Genomic DNA, 21619 nt, shown 5'->3' with positions numbered 1-21619 from the left:
GTACCCACAGCATATGTACCCCAGTGAAACCCACCTGAGCAAACCCATGTTCTTGATGTGAGAGCTAGCAACATGATTTTCCTGACAGATTGTCTCCCAAGAGCTATTTTGCATTTAATACAATTTGGATACCAGTGATTAATAATAAAATAAATTTCTGTCCATTTGCAAATGGATGCAACTTTATTGAGTACATTCAATATTTAAATGTTAGGACAAAGTCTGATATCTTGAGGAACTAAAATAAAATGAGATGGATATTTGATCAATTCAAATAATTGTACATTACCCTGATTGGGAAATCAGCTTCTTTCATTTTTTTCAGTGTAATAATCAAATTTGGAATTTAAACTTTCAGAAAACCCCTTTAATAACGACAGCTTTAAAAAATCTTTTAATAAAACTTATTCAGCACTTAGTTCTGGACCAGTTGTCCAGAAATACACAGAAAGAGCAAGGTTTCACACTCGGTATGAACCCTCAGTTGTCAACTTTTGAAAGTTTCACTGCAGGTTCTTTCATCTCCAATTATTGCCCACCCTATGTAAACAGCTGTTATCTCCCCAAATATTCAAAACCTTAACAACCCAATAAATAAGTTCTTAAAAAAATGAAAACCCACTCTCCCTAAAAAGACTTATATTTACACACAAGAATCCTCACATTCATTTCCTGAAGATTAATCTTTAATTCTTATTGGCTGCTGATGCCAGTCTTTAAAGGTTTCATTTATCCCTAAGGATTATTAGCAATATCCAATGTTCATTCTGAGCAGGAACACTGTTACCGCTCTGCAAAAAGGTGGCTGTGTTGAGGATGCAGAATGATTGGTGTCACTGTTCAGTCCACTGTTAGTTAATGACTACATGAACTGTGAGGGTTCTCAGAGGTCATGTTGAGGCTATCCAAACCTGAACAAAACCCAGCAAATTTTTGGGAAGAGGGAAGGACGGGAAAGGCAAAATGCATCCATGAGGGAGAAAAGCCCTAGGGTATGTGGAACAGTTGGTGGGGATCTTTGCCTAAATACTCATAGTGACCCCATCCCAGATGTCTACATTATCAGCACCAGCAAAGGGAACTGATATTACCAGCACAGCTGCTATTGGAGCTGTTGCCCAGTGAGCTCCAGACTCATTGATATATCTGAAAGCGTCTAACTGAAACCAGACACCAGATTCCCCAGCGATGAACAGCTGATTGTTTTTATCCACAGACTTTTCTGTGTATCATGATAGATGGCATTTATTACATGGTTCTCTGTGTTTGCAGCTCACTTTCATCAGCTGATAATAGAAACCTTACTATGGTCCTAAATATGGCATGAGTCAGTGTCTGTCAAACATCACAGATGGATGCTCACAGAGGAAAGAGGATGTAGGCCTTTCCCCACAGCTTTGTGGGGTTCCCCTTCAAGCTTTATCTAACTTTCCTTTGCAATTCAGCTTCCATCTGCTACCTGAATACAGAGCACAACAATATACGAAGTGTTTCATAATCCCACACTGGTGTTTTATCCAATATACTTCAATCTATGTCTTCTGATGACATTGTGCATTTTCCGTTATCCAGCACAGCTACCTCCCTAATTAACATCATGATTGTACATTATTATCAAACACCTCCATCAAATTACCAAACATCATTTGCCTTAAGAAACAAATTCTCACAAGGCAACAGAAGTTCCCCTTTTATTTCTCTGAATAAACCTTTACCCATTCCATTATATCTGCCCTATTGTAATGCCCAGAAGCTGAGCACAGTTTTAACATAACTTCCCATAATTAGCACCTTAAATTCTATGTGACTTTCATAAACTGATCTGCTACTTCTCTAGATCACTCAATCTGCTCCTGAAGCACTTTTAGCATTTTCCCATTTAATTCAAAAATACAAGAGATTCTGCAGTTGTTGGAAATCCAAAGCCATACCCATTAAATGCTGGAAGAATTTAGCAGGTCAGGCAGCACCTATGTAGAAGAATAAACAATGTTTTGGGCTGATGTCATTCATTGGAACAAGAAAGAAAAAGGGAAGTAGCCAGAATAAGAAGGTGCAGGGGAAGCTGATAGGTGATAGGTGGGACCAGGTGAGGGGGAAGGGGAATTGAAGTGAGGAGGGGAGGTAAAAGGTGGAAGAAATAAAGGGCTGAAGAAGAAAAAATCTGATAGGACAGGAAAGATTTGAGTTATATTGTCCTTCCAGTGTCTTCGTAGTACAACATACTGCTTCACACTTCCCTGCATTAAATCTTGTTTACAGTCTATGCACACCTCATGTTCCTAACTAGACTTCGGAGTTACATGTTATTGTCAAGTTTTCAAAGTATGCCCATCACCCTTAGTGCAGGTCAATACTGTGAATCAAATACCAGCAAACTAGTTAATTTGATGGGATTTTTGTGTGGTACTTCACTGCCACAATAGCCCATAACCTATTAATCAATATGTACTTCTTTCTCCTCTTTCCCAGATTTCTTACTGTCAAAATTCTATTCCCATTCCCATTCCTCTGCACCTTCATCTTTCTACCCTTCCTATATATTGCTTGGCTTCATTTATCCATTTGCATTTAATCTCTCCTGCCACTGAAATGCCACAGACTCCTCCTCCTCTTTAGCTCTCAACCTTCTTTTCCCCCAATGCTGTATTTACTACAGAAATTTGTTTCTCTTTCTACAAGTACTGATTGACCTCTCAGATGTTATTCACTATTTTCTAGTTTCTGTTTTTTTAATTCTTATTGAAGTCTTTCATGCTTTCAAAGCACAAATGGGGATTGGTTTAAAGGGGCAATGTCTCTGGCAGAAAGGGAAAACTCAACCATTGACATCCTTGGGTCTGGACTGAGGAATGTTTTGTGTGCGTTAAACAGACCTAATCACAGATAAACAGAATATTTGACAACATTGATGCTGATGTGACTGGATGATCTTTTCCCGCATTTTTTCTATTGTTTCCACGCTCCAGCAAGTAGTTAAAATAATTTTCTTTAAAAAGCATCACTTTTGCAAACAATAAATACTTTTAAATAGGAAAAACATAGCACAAAGGACTTAAGTCATGGGGTGAAGCTACAGCTCCAGGCTTTGGCTTCAGTGGTTACAAATCCCCAATTTTTTCCCATACAAATCTTCATGGATGCCCAGATGTACCACAACAAAAATAACTAAGGCCTCTGTGCCTTTGTGTTGGTGGTCTATGTGTGTGTTTATGTACGTGTGCATGTAACTATGTGTGTATATGTGCACATGTGTAAGGTGTGTGTGTCTGTTTATGAAAGTGAGTATGTGTGTGTCTATATATGTACATTTATGTGTATCTGCATTCTTGTTTGTATGTGGGTGTATGCACATCTATATGTAAGTGTGTGTATTTGTGTGCAGTGGATGTATACATGCATGTGTCTGTTTATATGCATGTGTGCAGCTCTGTGTGTGTATGTGTGTTTGTGCATGCACAGGTGCACATGGATGTTGCTGTGACAGTGCATTTAAAAATGAAGCTGGCTGGGACTTGTGAGGATCCCCCTTCCATCCCTGACACCTCCACTATCGGCACGGTCTACTTGGGGATTAGCCTTAGCAGCTCCTCGTCCGTCAGGCCATTGACTGCAGTAATGTGGTGTAACTGCTCCAGGTAGCGTGCCTGATCACGCATGAAGTGTGGGATCCGTGTGTTCTGCAGGATGGCACATTTCTTCAGGTGTTCCACATCCTCAAATGAAACCTGGGATATGGCAGAAAGAGGGAGAAAAATATTATTGATTGAAAGAGACAAGAAAACAGCAAGATAAAGAAGTCTCTGTATTACATTGTTGATAATATTGGTCAAGTCCCCAAAACACCCCACAGATGCATTACCATTTAAATTTAGCACTGTTGGATTTAGCACTGTTACTTTTGCAATCCAAGTATTCTGGGAAGTCAAGAATGAGGCATAAAAATTACTGCACTGTTGCAAGAGTGGAAAACAAACAAAAAACGGGAGCTGAGAGAACAAAGAAATGCCAAAGGGTAAAGCAATCCTGGACATCAGTTGAGCAGTTGAGTGCTCCGTATGCAGTATGTGGGAAGTCAGGGCAAGCACAATTGTCCCTGATGACTACACCTGTAAAAGGTGCATCCAGCTGCAACTCCTGACAAACCATGTTAGGGAACTGGAGCTGGAGGTGGATGAACTTCAGATCGTTCAGGAGGCAGAGGCAGAAATAAACAGGAGTTACAGGGAGATAGTCACTCCTAAGAGTCAGGAGACAGGTAGCTGGGTGACTGTTAGGAGAGGGAAGGAGATTAGACAGAATGAGCAGAGCTCCTCTGTGGCCATTCCCACCAATAATAAATACAAACGATGTATATCATTTCAGATACTGTTGATGAGGATGACCTACCAGGGACAAGTTGCAGTGGTTGCGTCTCTGGCACCAAGACTGGACCCTCAACTCAGAAGGGAAGGAGGGAAAAGAGGAGAGCAGTAGTGATAGGGGATTTGATAGTAAGGGGGACAGATAAGAGGTTCTGTGCAAGAGATCAAGAATCCCGGATGGTCTGTTGCCTCCCTGGTGCCAGGGTCCGTGATATCTCAGATCGCGTTCTCAGTATTCTCAAGAGGGAGGGTGAGCAGCCAGATGTCGTGGTCCAATGACATGGCTAGGAAGAGTGAGGAGGTCCTGAAAGCTGAGTTTAGGGAGTTAGGTGCCAAGTCAAAGGGCAGGACCTCCAGGATAGCAATCTCAGGATTGCTACCAGTGCCACATGCAGGCAGGTTTAGAAATAGTAAGATAGTGCAGATCAACACATGGCTGACAACATGGTGCAGGAGGGAGGGCTTGAGATTTATAGATAGTTTATAAATAGATATATATAGATAGCTTCAGATTTCCAGGGAAGATGGGACCTGGTCTGACGGGACGGTTTACATCTGAACTGGAGGGGGACAAAAAATCTTGCAGGGAGGTTTGCTAGAGAGACTCCAGTGCATTTAAACTAGATACAAGGGGGGGAGGGGAACAGATGTATGGGAGAAGGAAGAAAAAGAAGACAGTAAAGTTGTCTGCACCGTTAGTGATAAACAGAGAGTAAGAGGTGGAGAATTTCTTAAATGCATTTATTTTAATGCTAGGAGCATTGTAAGAAAGGTGGATGAGCATAGAGCATGGATTGATACCTGGAAAAATGATGTTGTAGCTACTAGTGAAACATGGTTGTAGGAGGGGAATGATTGACAACTAAATATTCCTGGATTTCGTTGCTTCAGGTGTGATACAATTGGAGGGACAAGAGGAGGAGGTGTTGCATTGCTTGTCAAAGAAAATATTACAGCGGTGCTCTGACAGGATAGATTAGAGGACTCATCTAGGGAGGCTATTTGGGTGGAATTGAGGAATGGGAAAGGTGTAGTAACACATAGGGGTGTATTATAGACCACCTAATGGGAAGCTAGAATTGGAGCAGCAAATTTGTAAGGAGATAGATAATTGTAGTAAGAACAGGGTTGTGATTGTGGGAGATTTTAATTTTCCACACATAGACTGGAAAGCCCATACTGTAAAAGGGCTGGATGGTTTGGATTTTGTAAAATATGTGCAGGATAGCTTTTTGCAGCAATACATAGAAGCACCAACTACAGAAGGGGCAGTGTTGGATCTACTGTTAGGGAATGAGATAGGTCAGGTGATGGAGGTATGTGTTGGGGAGCACTTCAGGGCCCGTGATCACAATGCCATTAGTTTCAATATAATTATGGAGAAGGATAGGACTGGACCCAGGGTTGAGATTTTTGATTGAAGAAAGGCCAACTTTGAGGAGATATGAAAGGATTTAGAAGGAGTGGATTGGGACAATTTGTTTTATGGAAAGGGTGTAATAGAGAAATGGAGGTCATTGAAAGGTGAAATTTTGAGGGTAGCAGTGATAGGATTGGGCCAAGCCAGCATGGATTTACCAAGGGTAAATCATGCTTGACTAATCTATTGGAGTTTTTCGAGGATGTAACCAGGAAGTTAGACAAGGGAGATCCAGTGGATGTAGTGTACCTAGATTTTCAGAAGGCATTTGATAAGGTCCCACATAGGAAATTGGTGGGTAAAATCAAAGCTCATGGCATTGGGGGGGAAGACATTGACATGGATAGAAAACTGATTGGCAGACAGAAAGCAAAGGATAGCGGTGAATGGTTGTTTCTCGGAATGGCAGGTGGTGACTAGTGGGGTGCCACAGGGCTCGGTATTGAGACCACAGCTGTTCACAATTTACGTCAACGATTTAGATGAAGGCATTGAGAATAACATCAGCAAGTTTGCTGATGATACTAAGCTGGGTGGCAGTGTGACATGTGATGAGGATGTTAGGAGAATTCAGGGTGACTTGGATAGGCTGGGTGAGTGGGCAGATACTTGGCAGATGACGTTTAATGTGAATAAGTATGAGGTTATCCACTGGGAGTAAGAACAGGAAGGCAGATTATTATCTGCACGGTGTAGAGTTAGGTAAGGGAGAAATAGAAAAAGATCTAGGAGCCCTTGTTCATCAGTCACTGAAGGTGAATGAGCAAGTGCAGCAGGCAGTGAAAAAGGCTAATGGAATGTTGGCCTTTATTACAAAGGGAATTGAGTACAAGAGCAAGGAAATCCTCTTGCATTTGTACGGGGCCCTGGTGAGACCACACCTGTGTACAGTTTTGGTCTCCAGGGTTAAGGAAGGACATCCTGGCTGTAGAGGAAGTGCAGCATAGATTCACGAGGTTAACTCCTGGGATGTCCGGACTGTCTTACGTAGAGAGGTTAGAGAGACTGGGCTTGTACACGTTGGAATTAAGGAGATTGAGAGGGGATCTGATTGCAACATATAAGATTATTAAGGGATTGGACAAGGCAGAGGCAGGAAATATGTTCCAGATGCTGGGACCAGAAGGCATGGTTTGAGAATAAGGTGTAAGTCATTTAAGACAGAGTTAAGGAAAAACTCCTTCTCCCAGAGAGTTGTGGGGGTCTGGAATGCACTGCCTTGGAAGGCAGTGGAGGCCAATTCTCTGGATGCCGAATGGCCCTTCTGCACCTATTGTCTATTGTCTACTGTAATTTTTATATGGTTTATATGGTTATATCACATACTCAGACTAGAGGTAACACAAATTCCAGTGATAAAAATTAACATAAAATAGCCAGATTCAAGTTGCATGTCACCTGCTACTGAAAACTAAAAAAACTTTCTGGAAAAATTCAGAAGCCACTGTACTGTACTGGAAAATTCACTGAACTATTACAGTACATGTATATAGGTGATTAGATAAATATATAAGCAAGCAGTGTAAAATTATGATAATATAGAAATCCAAAGCTTCCCGACAGGCCATTACAGACCACCACTGCCCCAGATTCTCAGCAATTACAGAGGAAAATCCAACTCTGAAACTATGCCAACCAATATTCTGTCTGACTCCATTTGATCATTCAGCTCAATGGAGACAACCTCAAGTAGGTAACATTCATCATTAAGAACCCTCATCATATGTGACATGCCATCTTCTCATTGGTACTGTCAGAGAAGAGGTACAGGAGCCTGAAAACACACTCATTATTTTTGGAGCAGCTTCTTCCCTTCTACCATCTGATTTCTGAATGGCCCATAAAACCACAAACACCACCTCTCTATCTTGCTCTCTTCTTGCATTATTTATTTATTGTTTTTATATTTCTTATTTAACCTATTGTAATTTTTGTATGTATTGTTTGTACAGCTGCCACAAAACAACAAATTTAATGACATATGTCAATTATCATAGATTTGATTCTGATTCTGAAACTTGTGAGAGAGAAAGGTCAGGTGCCAGATTTTTTTTATAACCCTGCCATAGACAGTCCCAAGCCCAGCTGTGAAAGGAGGATGGTTGGGACTAGCAACCCCATCCCATATAAAGCCAGAGCTGCAGAAACAGCAGCAGAAGATTGAAGCTTCTGCTCATCCATGCATGCATGAAGAAGGATCTTTGAAGATGGGCTACTCCTGCGAACAACTTAAAAGTCTGTCCCAGGATAGAATACAATGAGCTGCTGTTGGTAGTCTATGCCCAGTAGCATGATGGTTTCACCAACAAACCAGCTTTTCTTAGGCGTTAGATGATTAGTTGAATTAACAAAAATACTGGTGTATTTAATTGCCTTTTATGTATTCTAACTCAAATTATTTTAAGACTGCAAATAAAATTATTTTAAGACTTTTAATACTATAAATAATGTTAAAATTTTTAATTAAATGATTACTCTGGACTAGTTTTGGCATATCTTTTAACACTGAATACATCAGAGATCTGAAGATTGGTAAACTGAGGTGTGGTCTTGATTGGCTGATGAAGTATTTTGAAGGGGTGTCGCATTGTCAACATCAAGATGGCGGAACAACACAGCTTGCAGCGGCCACTCCGGAGCTGATTATCTGTTATTTGTGAAGCGGGGTGCCATGCGCAATCATAATCAGATGAAAAGCGGACGTGGGAGCACAGAGGAACATCTGGAAATCTCCAGGAAGACCTTCTTTGTTGCTGCTGCTGCTGTGAGGTCTGGGTTTCTGCTGGGAAGAACCGGCCCCTAGACCTCAGGGTCACGTTGCCGATGGCCGTTGGCGGGGTGTCTTAATACATTTGGCAGAGCATGGTGCTCGGAGAAGCTGTACTGGAGGGGATGGTCGGAGGCTCGGAGGTTTGAAGGACTCGGAGTCTGCTGCAGTCGGAGTGCTTTAACTGTGTGCTGAGTCTGTGAGGCTGAGTCGGGCGCCCCCGTGGGAGTCCATAGCAGGGGTATTACCTTCTGCCGCCGGCATGAGATGACGAGTCTATTGGGACCCTGAGGACTTGTGGAAACTGTGTGCTGGTTTCTTTTGAACTTATAGTCTTTTAACATCTTTGGACTATTTTTACTGTGCCCATGGTCTGTTTTTTATCAATTATGCTATTGTTTGCACTGTTGTAACTATGTGGTTTTGTGCAGGTCTTGTAGCTTTACTTTTTGGTCTTGCTTTGTCTGGTGGATTTGGAGCTCCTTTCCGGCGAATGCACTAAGACGGTAGCGCGATATTAATACACAGCAGCCTCTCTGGACTCTGGATTGGGGATTGCCAAACATTATGTGGATTTTCTGGTGTAGTCTGTTTTGTCATGTGCTTTTGTGATATCATTCTGGAGGAACATTGTCTCATTTCTTAACTGCATTGCATTTGTGACAATAAATGACAATAAATTGAATCTGAATCTAAATTTATGAGGAGCCTGTTTTGGAAAGGTGGGGTGGGAGAGAGTCCAGCGCTCAATCAGGCTCTCTGGACAGAAACATGTTCTGAGTCGAACAAAGTGAGATGCGATATAAAACGGATTGAAAGGAGAGACAGAGAGGCTGACAGGTTAATCATTAACAAGTTGAAAAGTTAAGATAGGAAATTCAAGAGCTAGAGTCTGGACAGCTGATTGGGTAAACAAAAATAGAAGCTATTCACTACATTGTTAACAGTCATACAAAACTCTTCTTATACAATTAAAAGAAATGTGAACCCAAATCCCAGAAAGAAAACTCAGTTGAAATATTATGTCACATCCTGATTGCAAGAGGCTCTGGAACAAGTAGCTCAAAGTGAAATATTAAAGAAAGAAATATTAGCTTTATATGTCACAGCAAAATGTATCATTTATTTGAAATCAAATCTGCAAGAATTGTGCTAGGCATTAGGTTGCCATGTTTCCAATATAGCATGTCCACAACCCTAACCATAGAAACTGGGGCATCTCACGTGGTCATGGGAAGAATGTATATCATTGTGCTAAATACTATGCTACCATGCTGCTTTATCTAGGATCCCTTTATCAAAGGTGGACATTCAAAGACAGCATGAGCATTAGGAGAAATGATCAATAACACACAGTGGAAGCAGGAACAGGTAACTCGAATGTGCACATTTTGGATGTGGGGTAGACGGCGTTCAGTACTTGATCTGGAAGTATCTGAGATAGCTTCCTATTCTACATTCATGCATCCAGAGAAGCTGATCAGAGAAGGAGTGATAGCTTTCTCTCCCAGCAGGGAGCTCAAATGGGAATCATCAGCTTCTTGATGCTATGCACCAGAAGTGAGGTAGAAGAGCAAGGCAGCCTTGTGTCTACATTCCAACCTGTAACATGGCAACTCTGCAGAGGGGAGTTTGCTTTAAGAGAAGTGAAGCCTGAAGGCAGGACAACCATCCAAACTCGGCGACGTAGAACAAACAGTTCAACTTGCAAGAGCCCTGCATTCAAATACAAACCTCCACATGCTCATTCAATTCAGATTCAGATTCAGAATCACATGTACATTGAAACACATAGAAAAATGCACCATTTATGTTAACAACCAACGCAACCTCAGGTGAGTGTCATGACACATTCTGCCACAAACATAACATACCCATAATGTTCAGCAGAACAACACAAACAACAACAATGATATAACATAACAAAGCAGAACACAACAAGCACCTATGATTCTATCAGCTGCCAACAGAAGTGGTGGATGCAGGTTTGATTTCAAGATTTAAGGGTAAGTTGGACAGGTACATGGATGGGGCGGAGGTATAGAGGGCTATGGTCCAGATCCAGGTCAATGGGACAAGGCAGCATAATAGTTTGCCACTGTCTAAATGGACCAAAGGGCTTGTGTCAGCATTGTAGTGCTGTATGACTCTATGACCCTAAGCACTGTAGTGCTCTATGACCCTAAGCAACAAAACATGTGATAGTGAGAATAGAAATGGATGAGGTGGAGGATAAATGCATGGCTGAGGGATTGGAGCAGGGGGCAGGGATTCAGATTTCTCAATCATTGGGACCTCTTTTGGGGCAGGTGTGACCTGTACAAAAAGGATGGGTTGTACTTAAATCCCAGGGGGACCAATATCATGGCATGGAGGTTTGCTAAGGCTACTGGGGAGAATTTAAACTAGAATTGTTAGGGGGTGGGAACCGAACTGAAGAGACCGGGGAAGAGGAGGCTGGCTCACATGATAGGCAGGCGATAGAGAAGGGACATGCTCAGACTGTAAGTCTGAGATGCGTCTATTTTAATGCAAGGAGTATTGTGAACAAAGTGGATGAGCTTAGAGCGTGGATCAGTACTTGGAGATATGATGTGTGGCCATTACAGAGACTTGGATGGCTCAGGGACAGGAATGGTTACTTCAAATGCCAGGTTTTAGATGTTTCAGAAAGGACAGGGAGGAAGGCAAAAGAGGTGGGAGCATGGCACTGTTGATCAGAGATAGTGTCATGGCTGTAGAAAAGGTGGACGTCATGGAAGGATTGTCTATGGAGTACCTGTGGGTAGAGGTTTGGAACAGGAAGGGTTCAATAAATTTACTGGGTGTTTTTTATAGGTCGCCTAACAATAACAGGGATATCGAGGAACAGGGAAACAAATCCTGGAAAGGTGTAATAATAACAGAGTTGTTGTGATGGGAGATTTTAATTTCCCAAATATCCATTGGCATCTCCAACAGCAAGAGGTTTAGATGGGGTGGAGTTTGTTAGGTGTGTTCAGAAAGGTTTCTTGACACAATATGTAGATAGGCCTACAAGAGGAGGGGCTGTACTTGATTTGGTATTGGGAAATGAACCTGGTCAGGTGTCAAATATCTCAGTGGGAGAGCATTTTGGAGATAGTGATCATAATTCTGTCTCTTTACAATAGCATTGGAGAGAGATAGGAATAGACAAGTTAGAAAAGCATTTAATTGGAGTAAGGGGAATTATGAGGCTATCAGGAGGAAATTGGAGGCTTAAATTGGAAACAGATGTTCTCAGTGAAAAGTATGGAAGAAATATAGCAAATATTCAGGGGATATTTGTGTGGAGTTCTGTATAGGTACGTTCCAATGAGACAGGGAAGTTATGGTAGGGTACAGGAACCGTGGTGTACAAAGGCTGTAATAAATCTAGTCAAGAAGAAAAGAAAAGCTTACAAAAGGTTTAGAGAGCTAGGTAATGTTAAAGATCTAGAAGATTATAAGGCAAGGAGGAAGGAGCTTAAGAAGGAAATTAGGGGAGCCAGAGGGGCAATACGAAAGCCTTGGCGGGCAGAATTACAGAAAACCCCAAGGTATTCTACAAGTATGTGAAGAGCAAGAGGATAAGACGTGAGAGAATAGGACCTATTAAGTATGACAGTGGGAAGGTGTGTATGAAACCAGAGGAAACAGCAGAGGTACTTAATGAATACTTTACTTCAGTATTCCCTATGGAAACGGATCTTGGTGATTGTAGTGATGACTTGTAGTAGACTGAATAGCTTGAGCATGTAGATATTAAGAAAGAAGATGTGCTGGAGCTTTTGGAAAGCATCAAGTTGGATAAATCTCCGGGCCCAGATGAGACATACCCCAGGTTACTGTGAGAGGCGAGGGAGGAAATTGCTGAGCCTCTGGCAACGATCTTTGCATCATCAATGGGGACGGGAGAGGTTCCGGGGGATTGGAGGGTTGCAGATGTTGTTCCTTTATTCAAAAAAGGGAGTAGAGATAGCCCAGGAAATTATAGACGAGTGAGTCTTAACTCAGTGGTTGGTAATTTGATGGAGAAGATCCTGAGAGGCAGGATTTATGAACATTTGGAGAGGTATAATATGATTAGAAGTAGTCAGCATGGCTTTGTCAAGGGCAGGCCGTGCCTTACGAGCCTGATTGAATTTTTTGAGTATGTGGCTAAACACATTGATGAAGGAAGAGCAGTAGATGTAGTGTATATGGATTTCAGCAAGGCATTTGAGTAAGGTACACCATGCAAAGCTTATTGAAAAAGTAAGGAGGCATGGGATCCAAGAGGACATTGCTTTGTGGATCCAGAACTGGCTTGCCCACAGAAGACAAAGAGTGATTGTAGACATGTCATATTCTGCATGGAGGTCGGTCACCAGTGGAGTGCCTCAGGGATCTGTTCTGGGACCCTTACTCTTCATGATTTTTATAAATGACCTGGATGAGGAAGTGGAGGGATGGGTTAGTAAGTTTGCTGATGGCACAAAGGTTGGAAGTGTTGTGCATAGTGTGGAGGGCTGTCAGAGGTTACAAAACTGGGCTGAGAAGTGGCAGATAGGGTTCAACCCAGATAAGTGTGAAGTGGTTCATTTTGGTAAGTGAAATATGATGGCAAAATATGGCATTAATGTTAAGACTCTTGGTAGTGTGGAGGATCAGAGGGATCTTGGGGTCCAAGTCCATAGGATACTCAAAGCAGCTGCACAGGTTGACTCTGTGGTTAAGAAGGCGTATGGTGTATTGCCCTTCATCAATCATGGAATTGAATTTAGGAGCCGAGAGGTAAAGTTGCAATATACAGGACCCTGGTCAGACCCCACTTGGAGTACTGTGCTCAGTTCTGGCTGTCTCACTACAGGAAGAATGTAGAAGCCATAGAAAGGGTGCAGAGGATGTTGCCTGGATTGGGGAGCATGCCTTATGAAAACAGGTTGAGTGAACTTGGCCTTTTCTCCTTGGAGCGACAGAGGATGAGAGGTGACCTGATAGAGGTGTATAAGATGACGAGAGGCATTGAGCATGTGGATAGTCAGAGGCTTTTTTCCAGGGCTGAAATGGTTGCCACAAGAAGACTCAGGTTTAAGGTGCTGGGGAGTAGGTACAGAGGAGATGTCAGGGGTAAGTTTTTTACTCAGAGGGTGGTGAGTGTGTGGAATGGGCTGCCAGCAATGGTGGTGGAGGCGGATAATATAGGGTCTTTTAAGAGACTTTTAGATAGGTATATGGAGATTAGTAAGATAGAGGGCTATAGGTAAGCCTTGTAATTTCTAAGGTAGGGACACATACGGCACAACTTTGTGGATCGAAGGGCCTGTATTGTGCTGTAGGTTTTCTATGTTTCTAACAGAAAAGCAATTCCATTCCTCCCTCTCACATCCTCCCACTCCAACACAGAGACAGTCCTCTGACCCTAGGTTGGTATAATTAGAATATCATAATCTGCAGGTCCAGTCATGTACAAAGCTCTAGCAGGATAACTCAACTTTCTACAACATACACTGGGAAGCATCATCAATATATTACCACTAATGCCAGTGGACGCTGAATAAGACTTCCAGTAGCATATTGATGTGCCATATTATTTTGTGAAGGGAATATGAGAGCAGTGTGCAAGACCCTTGGGGTTTACACACCATGATTGAGGGAAAATACTTTGACTGAGAATGGAAGAGAATGGACCAATAAATTCAAATGCAATATTGCAATATGCATGGGAGGGAGGGAGGAATAGGAGTAAGTTTTGCAGTTGTAGTTCTGTTGCTCTTTGTGTTCTGTGGCATTCAGCTGAGCATAGTGGGCATGTTACTGTATGTTGGCACCAGAATGCATGGCGACATTTGTGGGCTGCCCCCAGCACATCTTTGGGTAGGTTGGTTGTTAATGGAAATGACACATTTCACTGTATGTTTTGATATACACATGATAAATAAAATTTTATTTTGAATCTTACCTAAATACAGACAGGACATGAAAAAAAAATGGGTGACTTGATGATTTCCCTCTATATTGAATTACTCTTTGCCTTGTGTTACAAGCCTCCTGTGCCACCCCTTCCAATGATGAGGCCCTCCACTGGTCTGGGTCAACCACAGATATTGCATCCAATCTGCCTAAGTGACACTTAAGCTGAGCAGTACGATATGGAGAGCAAGCTGTTGCCCATGCAGTAGGCTCCCATCTCCATGCAGCTGATGAATCCAAAGGAAAGTAGAGACTGATACAGTTTGGCATCAGTGGGAGTTGCCAGTCAGTGTGGAACTCAACGTAGGACTGTCTTAAGGACTCTAACTTCAGATTTCTCCTTGGAATCTACTCCTGAAGCCTTCCCCATGAGTGAGTGCAAGGCAGGGAATGTTTGAGATAAGAGTTTTCCTTCTCCTAGATGAACTGCCAACCATGGCTGACGTGCTTGTCTGCACAAAGTGATTGGTTTTAAGGTTTTATGACTGGTTTCTTAAGCTGTCATAGCTGGAGAAGGCAGTGGGGATAAGCTCCCACTACCTATTAAATGCTTCCAATGAAATGCATCTCAGATAGCCTCTGACAACAAAGTCCAGCTCCTGGCCTTCACGTATGATTTAGCTACTAAGCCTGGCAGAACCATTTCTACCGACAGGAGAAGGGGTAAAGGTAGGATACTGGCACCTTAAAACCGGTCACCCTCACTAGTGCTGAACTAAAAGTAATAGCTGAGTGTGAAGAAGCATTAGAGCAGGGTTGACACAGTTACCTTTCCCAGTGCTGCCAGCATCTTGAAGTCAATGGTCTTCCGGTATCGAAGCAACATTAATACTCCATCTAAGTACACTTGGTCCTTACTAAAACAGCCTAGAAACAAAAGAGAGTCATTTGTGAGTGAGGCATGGATCAGAAAACATTCTACAACTGGAACTAAGGACACTGTAAACCGCATGAGAGCTCAAATAACAGGTTAGGAAGTTAATGGGAGCAAATAGTTCTGATGCATTCCCATACAAATTAGACTTACTCAACACTGAACTGATTCCACAATCTATGGATTCACCTTCAAGGTCTCAACAGCTCAAGTTCTTCATATTATTTATTTATCTGTTTGTTTGTTTGTTTATTTATTACTATTGTCATTATTTATTTTTTCTCAGCTCAAGCTAGTAAAATCTGACATATAGGCATAGTCAAACATGCTCATTTCTCAATTGCTAGGAACTTTAGGAATTCCTAGTGGTGTTTAGCATTGTGGCTTTCTGGATGTTTACATGAATATTGTTGAGAAGGTCTAATTATTTAATTCTAATGTGTAGTTACTTTGGGATGATACCAGTTGTAGATATTGCTATTGGGACAATGTATACCCTGTTCATGTTCCATAGTCTTTCAATTTTCTTTTTTAATTCAGTATATTTCTGGGGCTTTTCTCTTACTGATTTCTGTATGTTGTTTCTGTTTGACATGGCTATATCTATTAGATAAGTTTTGTTCTTGCTTGTTTACCCTGTATTCTTATATCCAGATGAGCATTATAGATTGTCCTATCTGTAATAATGGAGCAGTCAGAATATAAACTGCATAGAATTTCCCTACTGCATAGTCCTCTATTTTCTGAGCTCCATGTACCTACCTAACAGCCTCTTAAAAGACCCTATTTTATCAGCCTCTACCAGCTTCACTGACAGTGCATTCCACACACCCACCACTCTGTGTGAAAAATTTACCTCTGACATCCCCTTTGTTACCTACTTCCAAGCACCTTATAACTATGCCACCTCATATTAGCCATTTTCGCCCTGGGAAAAAGCCTCTGTCTATCCACACGATCAATGCCCATCATCATCACTCCAAGAGAAAAGGCCAGGTTCACTCAACTTATTCTCATAAGGTATGCTCTCCAATCCAGGCAACCTCCTTGTAAATCTCCTCTGCATTCTCTCAATAGCATCCACATCCTTCCTGTGGTGAGGTGACAAGAACTGAACACAATGCTCCAAGTGGGGTCTAACCAAGGTCTTATATAGCTGTAACATTATATTCTGCCTTCAAATTTGACCTACCGAAATGAACCACTTCACACTTACCCAGGTTGAAGTCCACCGGCTACTTCTCAGCACAGTTCTGCATCCGATCAATGTCACACTGTAACCTCTGACAAACCTCCAGACTATCCACAACACCCCCAACTTTTGTGTCATCATCAACCTTACTAACCCACCTTTCAACCTCCTCATCTAGGTCATTTATAAAAATCACAAAAAGGAGGGATCCCAGAACAGTTCCCTGCAGTAAACCACTGGTCACCATCCTCCATGAAGAATATGCACCATCCACAACCATCCTTTGCCTTCTGTGGGCAAGCCAATTCTGAATCCACAAAGCTATGTCTCCTTGGATCCCATCCCATGCCTCATGAATGACCCTCTCAAGTAGGGAACCTTATCAAATGCCTTAGTGAAATCCATGTATACTCTATCCACTGCTCTACATCATTGTGTTTTGCTACATATTACATCAAATAATTCAATCAGGTTTATAAGGCATGAACTACCCTTAACAAAGCCATGCTAACTATCCCTAATAAGATTATATCTCTCCAAATGTTCCAAATCCTGCCTCTTAGTGTCTTCTCCAACAACTTGCCCACCACTGAAGTAAGACTCACTGATCTATAATTTCCTGGGTTATATCTACCCTTGTTCTTGAAGAAGGAAACAATGTTTGCAACCTTCCATTCTTCTAGTACTTCTCCTGTCCCTATTGAGGATACAAGGATCATTGTCAGAGGCTCAGCAATCTCCTCCCTCACTTCCCACAGTAACCTGGGGTACATCTCAACCGGACCTAGTGACTTATCTAATTTAGTACCTTGCAAAAGCTCCAGCAGATCCTCTTTCTTAATGTCTATACACTCAAGTGTTTCAGTCCACTGTAAGTCATCTTTATAATTGCCAGGGTCCTTTTCCCTGGTGAATGCTGAAACAAAGTATTCATTAAGTACCTCCACTACCTCCTCCAGCTCTATGCACATGTTTCCACTATTACACCTGATTGGTCCTATTCTCACATGGTTCATTCCCTTGATCTTCACATACTTGTGGAATGCCTTGGGGTATTCCTTAATACTGCTCACCAAGACGTTCTCATGGCCCCTTCAATGTCTCCTAATTTCATTCTTGAGCTCCTTCCTGGTGCTCTTGCAATTTTCTAGAACTCTAACAGTACTTAGTTTCTTGAACCTTTTGTAAGCTTTTCTTTTCTTCTTAACTAGATTTTCTACATCCTTTGTACACCATCCTTTATTACTCTACCAAACTTTCCCTGCCTCAATAGAATATACCTATCCAAAATGCCATGCAAATGTTCCCTAAACATTTGCCACATTTCTGTCATCCACTTCCCTAAGAACATCTGCTCCCAATTTATGTTCCCAAGTTCCTGCCTAATAGCTTCATCTTTCCCCCTACCCCAATTAAATATTTTTTTTCCCCAAATTGTCTGGTCCTATCCCTCTCCAGCAACATAGTAAAGGAGATAGAGTTGTGATCACTGCCTCCAAAATGCTCTCCAACCGAGAGGTCTAACACCTGACCAGATTCATTTGCCAATACTAGATTAGGTACAACCTCTCCTCCACTTCTTCTTTTTCTTCTAATTATTATTATTATTATTTTGTATTTGCATAGTTTGTCATCTTTTGCACATTGGTGATTTGTCAGATTTTGTTTGTGTGTAATTCATCATTGATTCTATTGTGTTCCTTTGTAGCTATTGCGAATGTCCACAAGAAATTGAATCTCAGGGTAGCATATGGTGACATATATGTACTTTGATAAAATATTTACTTTGAACTTTAAACTTTGTAATGCTGAAGGAATTTAACAAGTCAGGCAGCATCTATGGAGAGAAATAAACAGTCAACTTTTCGGGCCAAGACCCTTTATCAGGACTGATGATGAATAAGTTCATCCATCATTTTACATTATATTCCAGCTTTCATGTCCTTGTCTATTCACCTAGCCTATCTGTATTCCCCTGAAGCCCTCCTCACTGCTACCCACCTTTACATCAAAAATGGATATTCTATAGATCTCTTCATCCTGTTCAGTGGTACTGATAGTGAAAAGCTGGGTTACCAGCACTAATAACTGAGGCACCTCACTACTCATATCCTGCCAGCTCAAGAATAGCCCAATTATTACCATAAATATAAGAGATTCTGCAGATGCTGGAAATCTAAAGTAACATACAAAAAATGCTGGAGGAACTCAGCAGGTCAGGCAGTGTTTACGGAAAAGAATAAAGAGTCGACATTTTGGGTTCAGACTTCATCAAGGCTGGAGGGAATGGGAAAGAAGTCAGAATGAGAAGGTTGGGGAGGGGGGCAGAGGAGTACAAGCTGGCAGGTGAAAGATGAAGCCAAGGGAGAGTTTATTCCTCTCTGTAGATGCTGCCTGGCCTACTGAGTTCCTCCATTTATTTGCAGTCCTTTCCTCCTTCCATGCTGAGAATTCTACTCAATATTAAACAATTGTCTTCTGTGCCACTTTATTGAAGACCTTCAGAAAATCCAGATGTACCACTCCAGCTAGTTCACCTTGCTTGGTTACATCCTGAAATATTGAATGATCCTTGATCCCTGCTTTCAGTGCTCCATAAGGATGGCTTTAACAAAGGGCAGACATGTTGGTTGAGATGATGGGGACAGAGCTACAGAGCTGCAGAGCTCTGTTCCATATTGTCTATCTACATCTCCAACATACTAATTAGTAACTTTGTAACACAGAGACATTCTTTAAGATATTTTAAGAATCTTTTTAAGGGTCTTTTAAGAGGCTCCTGGATAGGGACCTTAGAAAAATAGAGGGCTATGGTAATTTCTAAAGAAAGTACAGTACATGTTCAGCATAGCATTGTGGGCCAAAGGACCTGTATTGTGCTGTAGGTTTTCTATGTTTCTATGTTAAAACATAACTATTACCACCTACCGCAATGCAGAAAAATATTATAAACATCAATGAACCTGACCTGTTTTAGAAGTATCAGTCTGCCCTCTCTTGGCTCGTACGCAGTACTCCCATCGAGTGTTTGGGTCCCTGACAAACTTAGCAATGTCTTCAAAAAGCTGGCTGAAGGACATTTGACTGGCCTGGAAGACAGTATAGTAGAGTAGAGCGGCCCGCCACAGGAACGGGTACTTGCGGTACAGGACGCTGTTCAAGCTGGCCAGACCTTCTTCTGTCGGGTTAGCTGGCTTCAGACCATACTGCTTCCTACCTGCTGCACTGTGCCAGGGCTGGTGGCTGTTGTTGACTCCTCGAATGTAGTGCGTGCCTGATACCAACACAGATTTCAAATTAGCACATGGAGGGACAAAGTCTCAACATGCCACAGTATAAGATAAGAGTTAAATGTGATTCCTCCTTGGTATATGGTAAAATAAAACAGAAGTTTGAAAGACAAAGTGGTGTTAGACTGGAAGTGGTATAGTTCTGAGAAAGTTAAAGGAATACAGGTCTGCAACCTTGAGAGAAGATAATGATGAATACACGTTTATTTAGGGAAGGTAAGATCATGTGCAGGTGCAGGTACCAAATGGAAAATGTTCATGGGAAAGTACTAGTGTAAGGGGTTTTGAAGGGTATAAGAAGGGGAATCTTCTCTTGGCTGGGTTGAGAGTGATGCTAACAACTGGAGAAAATAAGGACAATAACTTTCAGAAGGTGAGAGTACATCAAGAAAGGTAACAGAAAGAGAGAGATGGTAGCATGAAATGTTTTGGATTTATGGTTCCTTCCAGCATTCTGAAGATCAGCTCATATTGTGGATGATTTTTGCACTGCTATTTCATTAGCCATTTGTTTTCCTTTCTGTATTGAATATTTCATCTAACTGTAATAAAGTGATTTCTTGTGGTTTAACATGTGTACAGTGATTCATTTGTTTATGAATACATACACAAATGCCCGTTGCTGAATCAGAAAAGAACATGGAATTAATTCTTTAAATATTTTTGGTACACTCAGGGTCAACTCCAGCACCAGTACCAACTTCAACAGCAAAGTTCAACTCAATTTCATTCAAACCTGGCAGAATTTCATAAAGTGTTAGATGGTACAGGGTTGTACCTATGTGCACAGGCACATTCAGAGAACTGTGGAGCAGGCCATAGTGAGGAAAGAAACTTAAAGGGGCTGCAACTTCACACCCTACATTAAAAGAATGAGAGGGAAATGTCTGTGTTTGCAACATGATAAGACAACTCAATACACTTTAATGCAAAATTCATAGAAAAAAATCCAGTGAAAGAAGATTTGTGATAAAGACTTTAGCATGAGCTAAAGCTATCAAGGCTACGAAACAACAATACAGGGACAAGATTGAGTTGGACCAATCAAGTGTGACAGTGGAGAAGTGTGTATGCAACCAGAGGAGATAACAGAGGTACTTAATGAAAACTTTGCTTCATTATTCACTACGGAAAAGGATCTTGGCTATTGTAGGGATGACTTACAGCCGATTGAAAAGATTAAGCATATAGACATTAAGAAAGAGGATGTGCTGGAGCTTTTGGAAAGCATAAAGTTGGATAAACCTCTGGAACCAGATGAAATGTACCCCAAGCTACTGTGGGAGACAAGGGAGGAGATTGCTGAGCCTCTGGCAATGATCCTTGAATCATCTGTGGGGACTGGGAGAGCTTTGGGAGAATAAGAGGGTTGCGGATGTTGTTCCCTTATTCAAGAAAGGGAGTAGAGACAGCCGAGAACAATAGATTCACAATGAAAGAGGTCGAAGTAGAGCGGGCTTGTGTGCTGGACAATGCGGAGATTAAGGAAGAAGAAGTGCTGGATCTTCTTAAAAACATTAAGATTGATAAATCCCCAGGGCCGGATATGATACACCAAGGTTGTTGTGGGAATTGAGAGAAGAGATCGCAGGAGCATTAGCCATGATCTTTGAATCCTCCTTGGCTGCAGGGGAAATGCCGGAGGACTGGAGAATGGCAAATATAGTTCCCTTGTTTAAAAAAGGTAATAGGGAGAAACCTGGGAACTATAGACCGATGAGTCTTACGTCAGTGGTATGCAAACTACTGGAAAGGAT

At 41.7% G+C, this 21619-nt stretch overlaps 1 protein-coding gene across 2 annotated transcripts in view; it reads right to left on the bottom strand.

The window, feature by feature from the left end:
* Positions 1–91: 91 nt before the first annotated feature.
* LOC132406685 (microtubule-associated tyrosine carboxypeptidase-like) overlaps positions 92–21619 on the bottom strand; it is a 77735-nt gene continuing 56207 nt past the window's right edge. Inside the window, exons 5-7 of one of the 2 annotated variants that reach the window (XM_059992538.1) lie at positions 19541–19846; positions 15276–15373; positions 92–3728 (exon numbers count right to left, since the gene is read on the bottom strand). In XM_059992538.1, the coding sequence (XP_059848521.1) occupies positions 3564–3728; positions 15276–15373; positions 19541–19846 (569 nt within the window). In that variant the 3' untranslated portion in view covers positions 92–3563. The remainder of the gene's footprint in view (positions 3729–15275; positions 15374–19540; positions 19847–21619) is intronic. The other variant, XM_059992539.1, reaches the window with a different exon arrangement.

The sequence above is a fragment of the Hypanus sabinus genome, chromosome 17 (assembly GCF_030144855.1).
Source record: "Hypanus sabinus isolate sHypSab1 chromosome 17, sHypSab1.hap1, whole genome shotgun sequence".
Lineage (NCBI taxonomy): Eukaryota > Metazoa > Chordata > Chondrichthyes > Myliobatiformes > Dasyatidae > Hypanus > Hypanus sabinus.
This window is presented reverse-complemented; position numbering and strand designations above follow the sequence as displayed.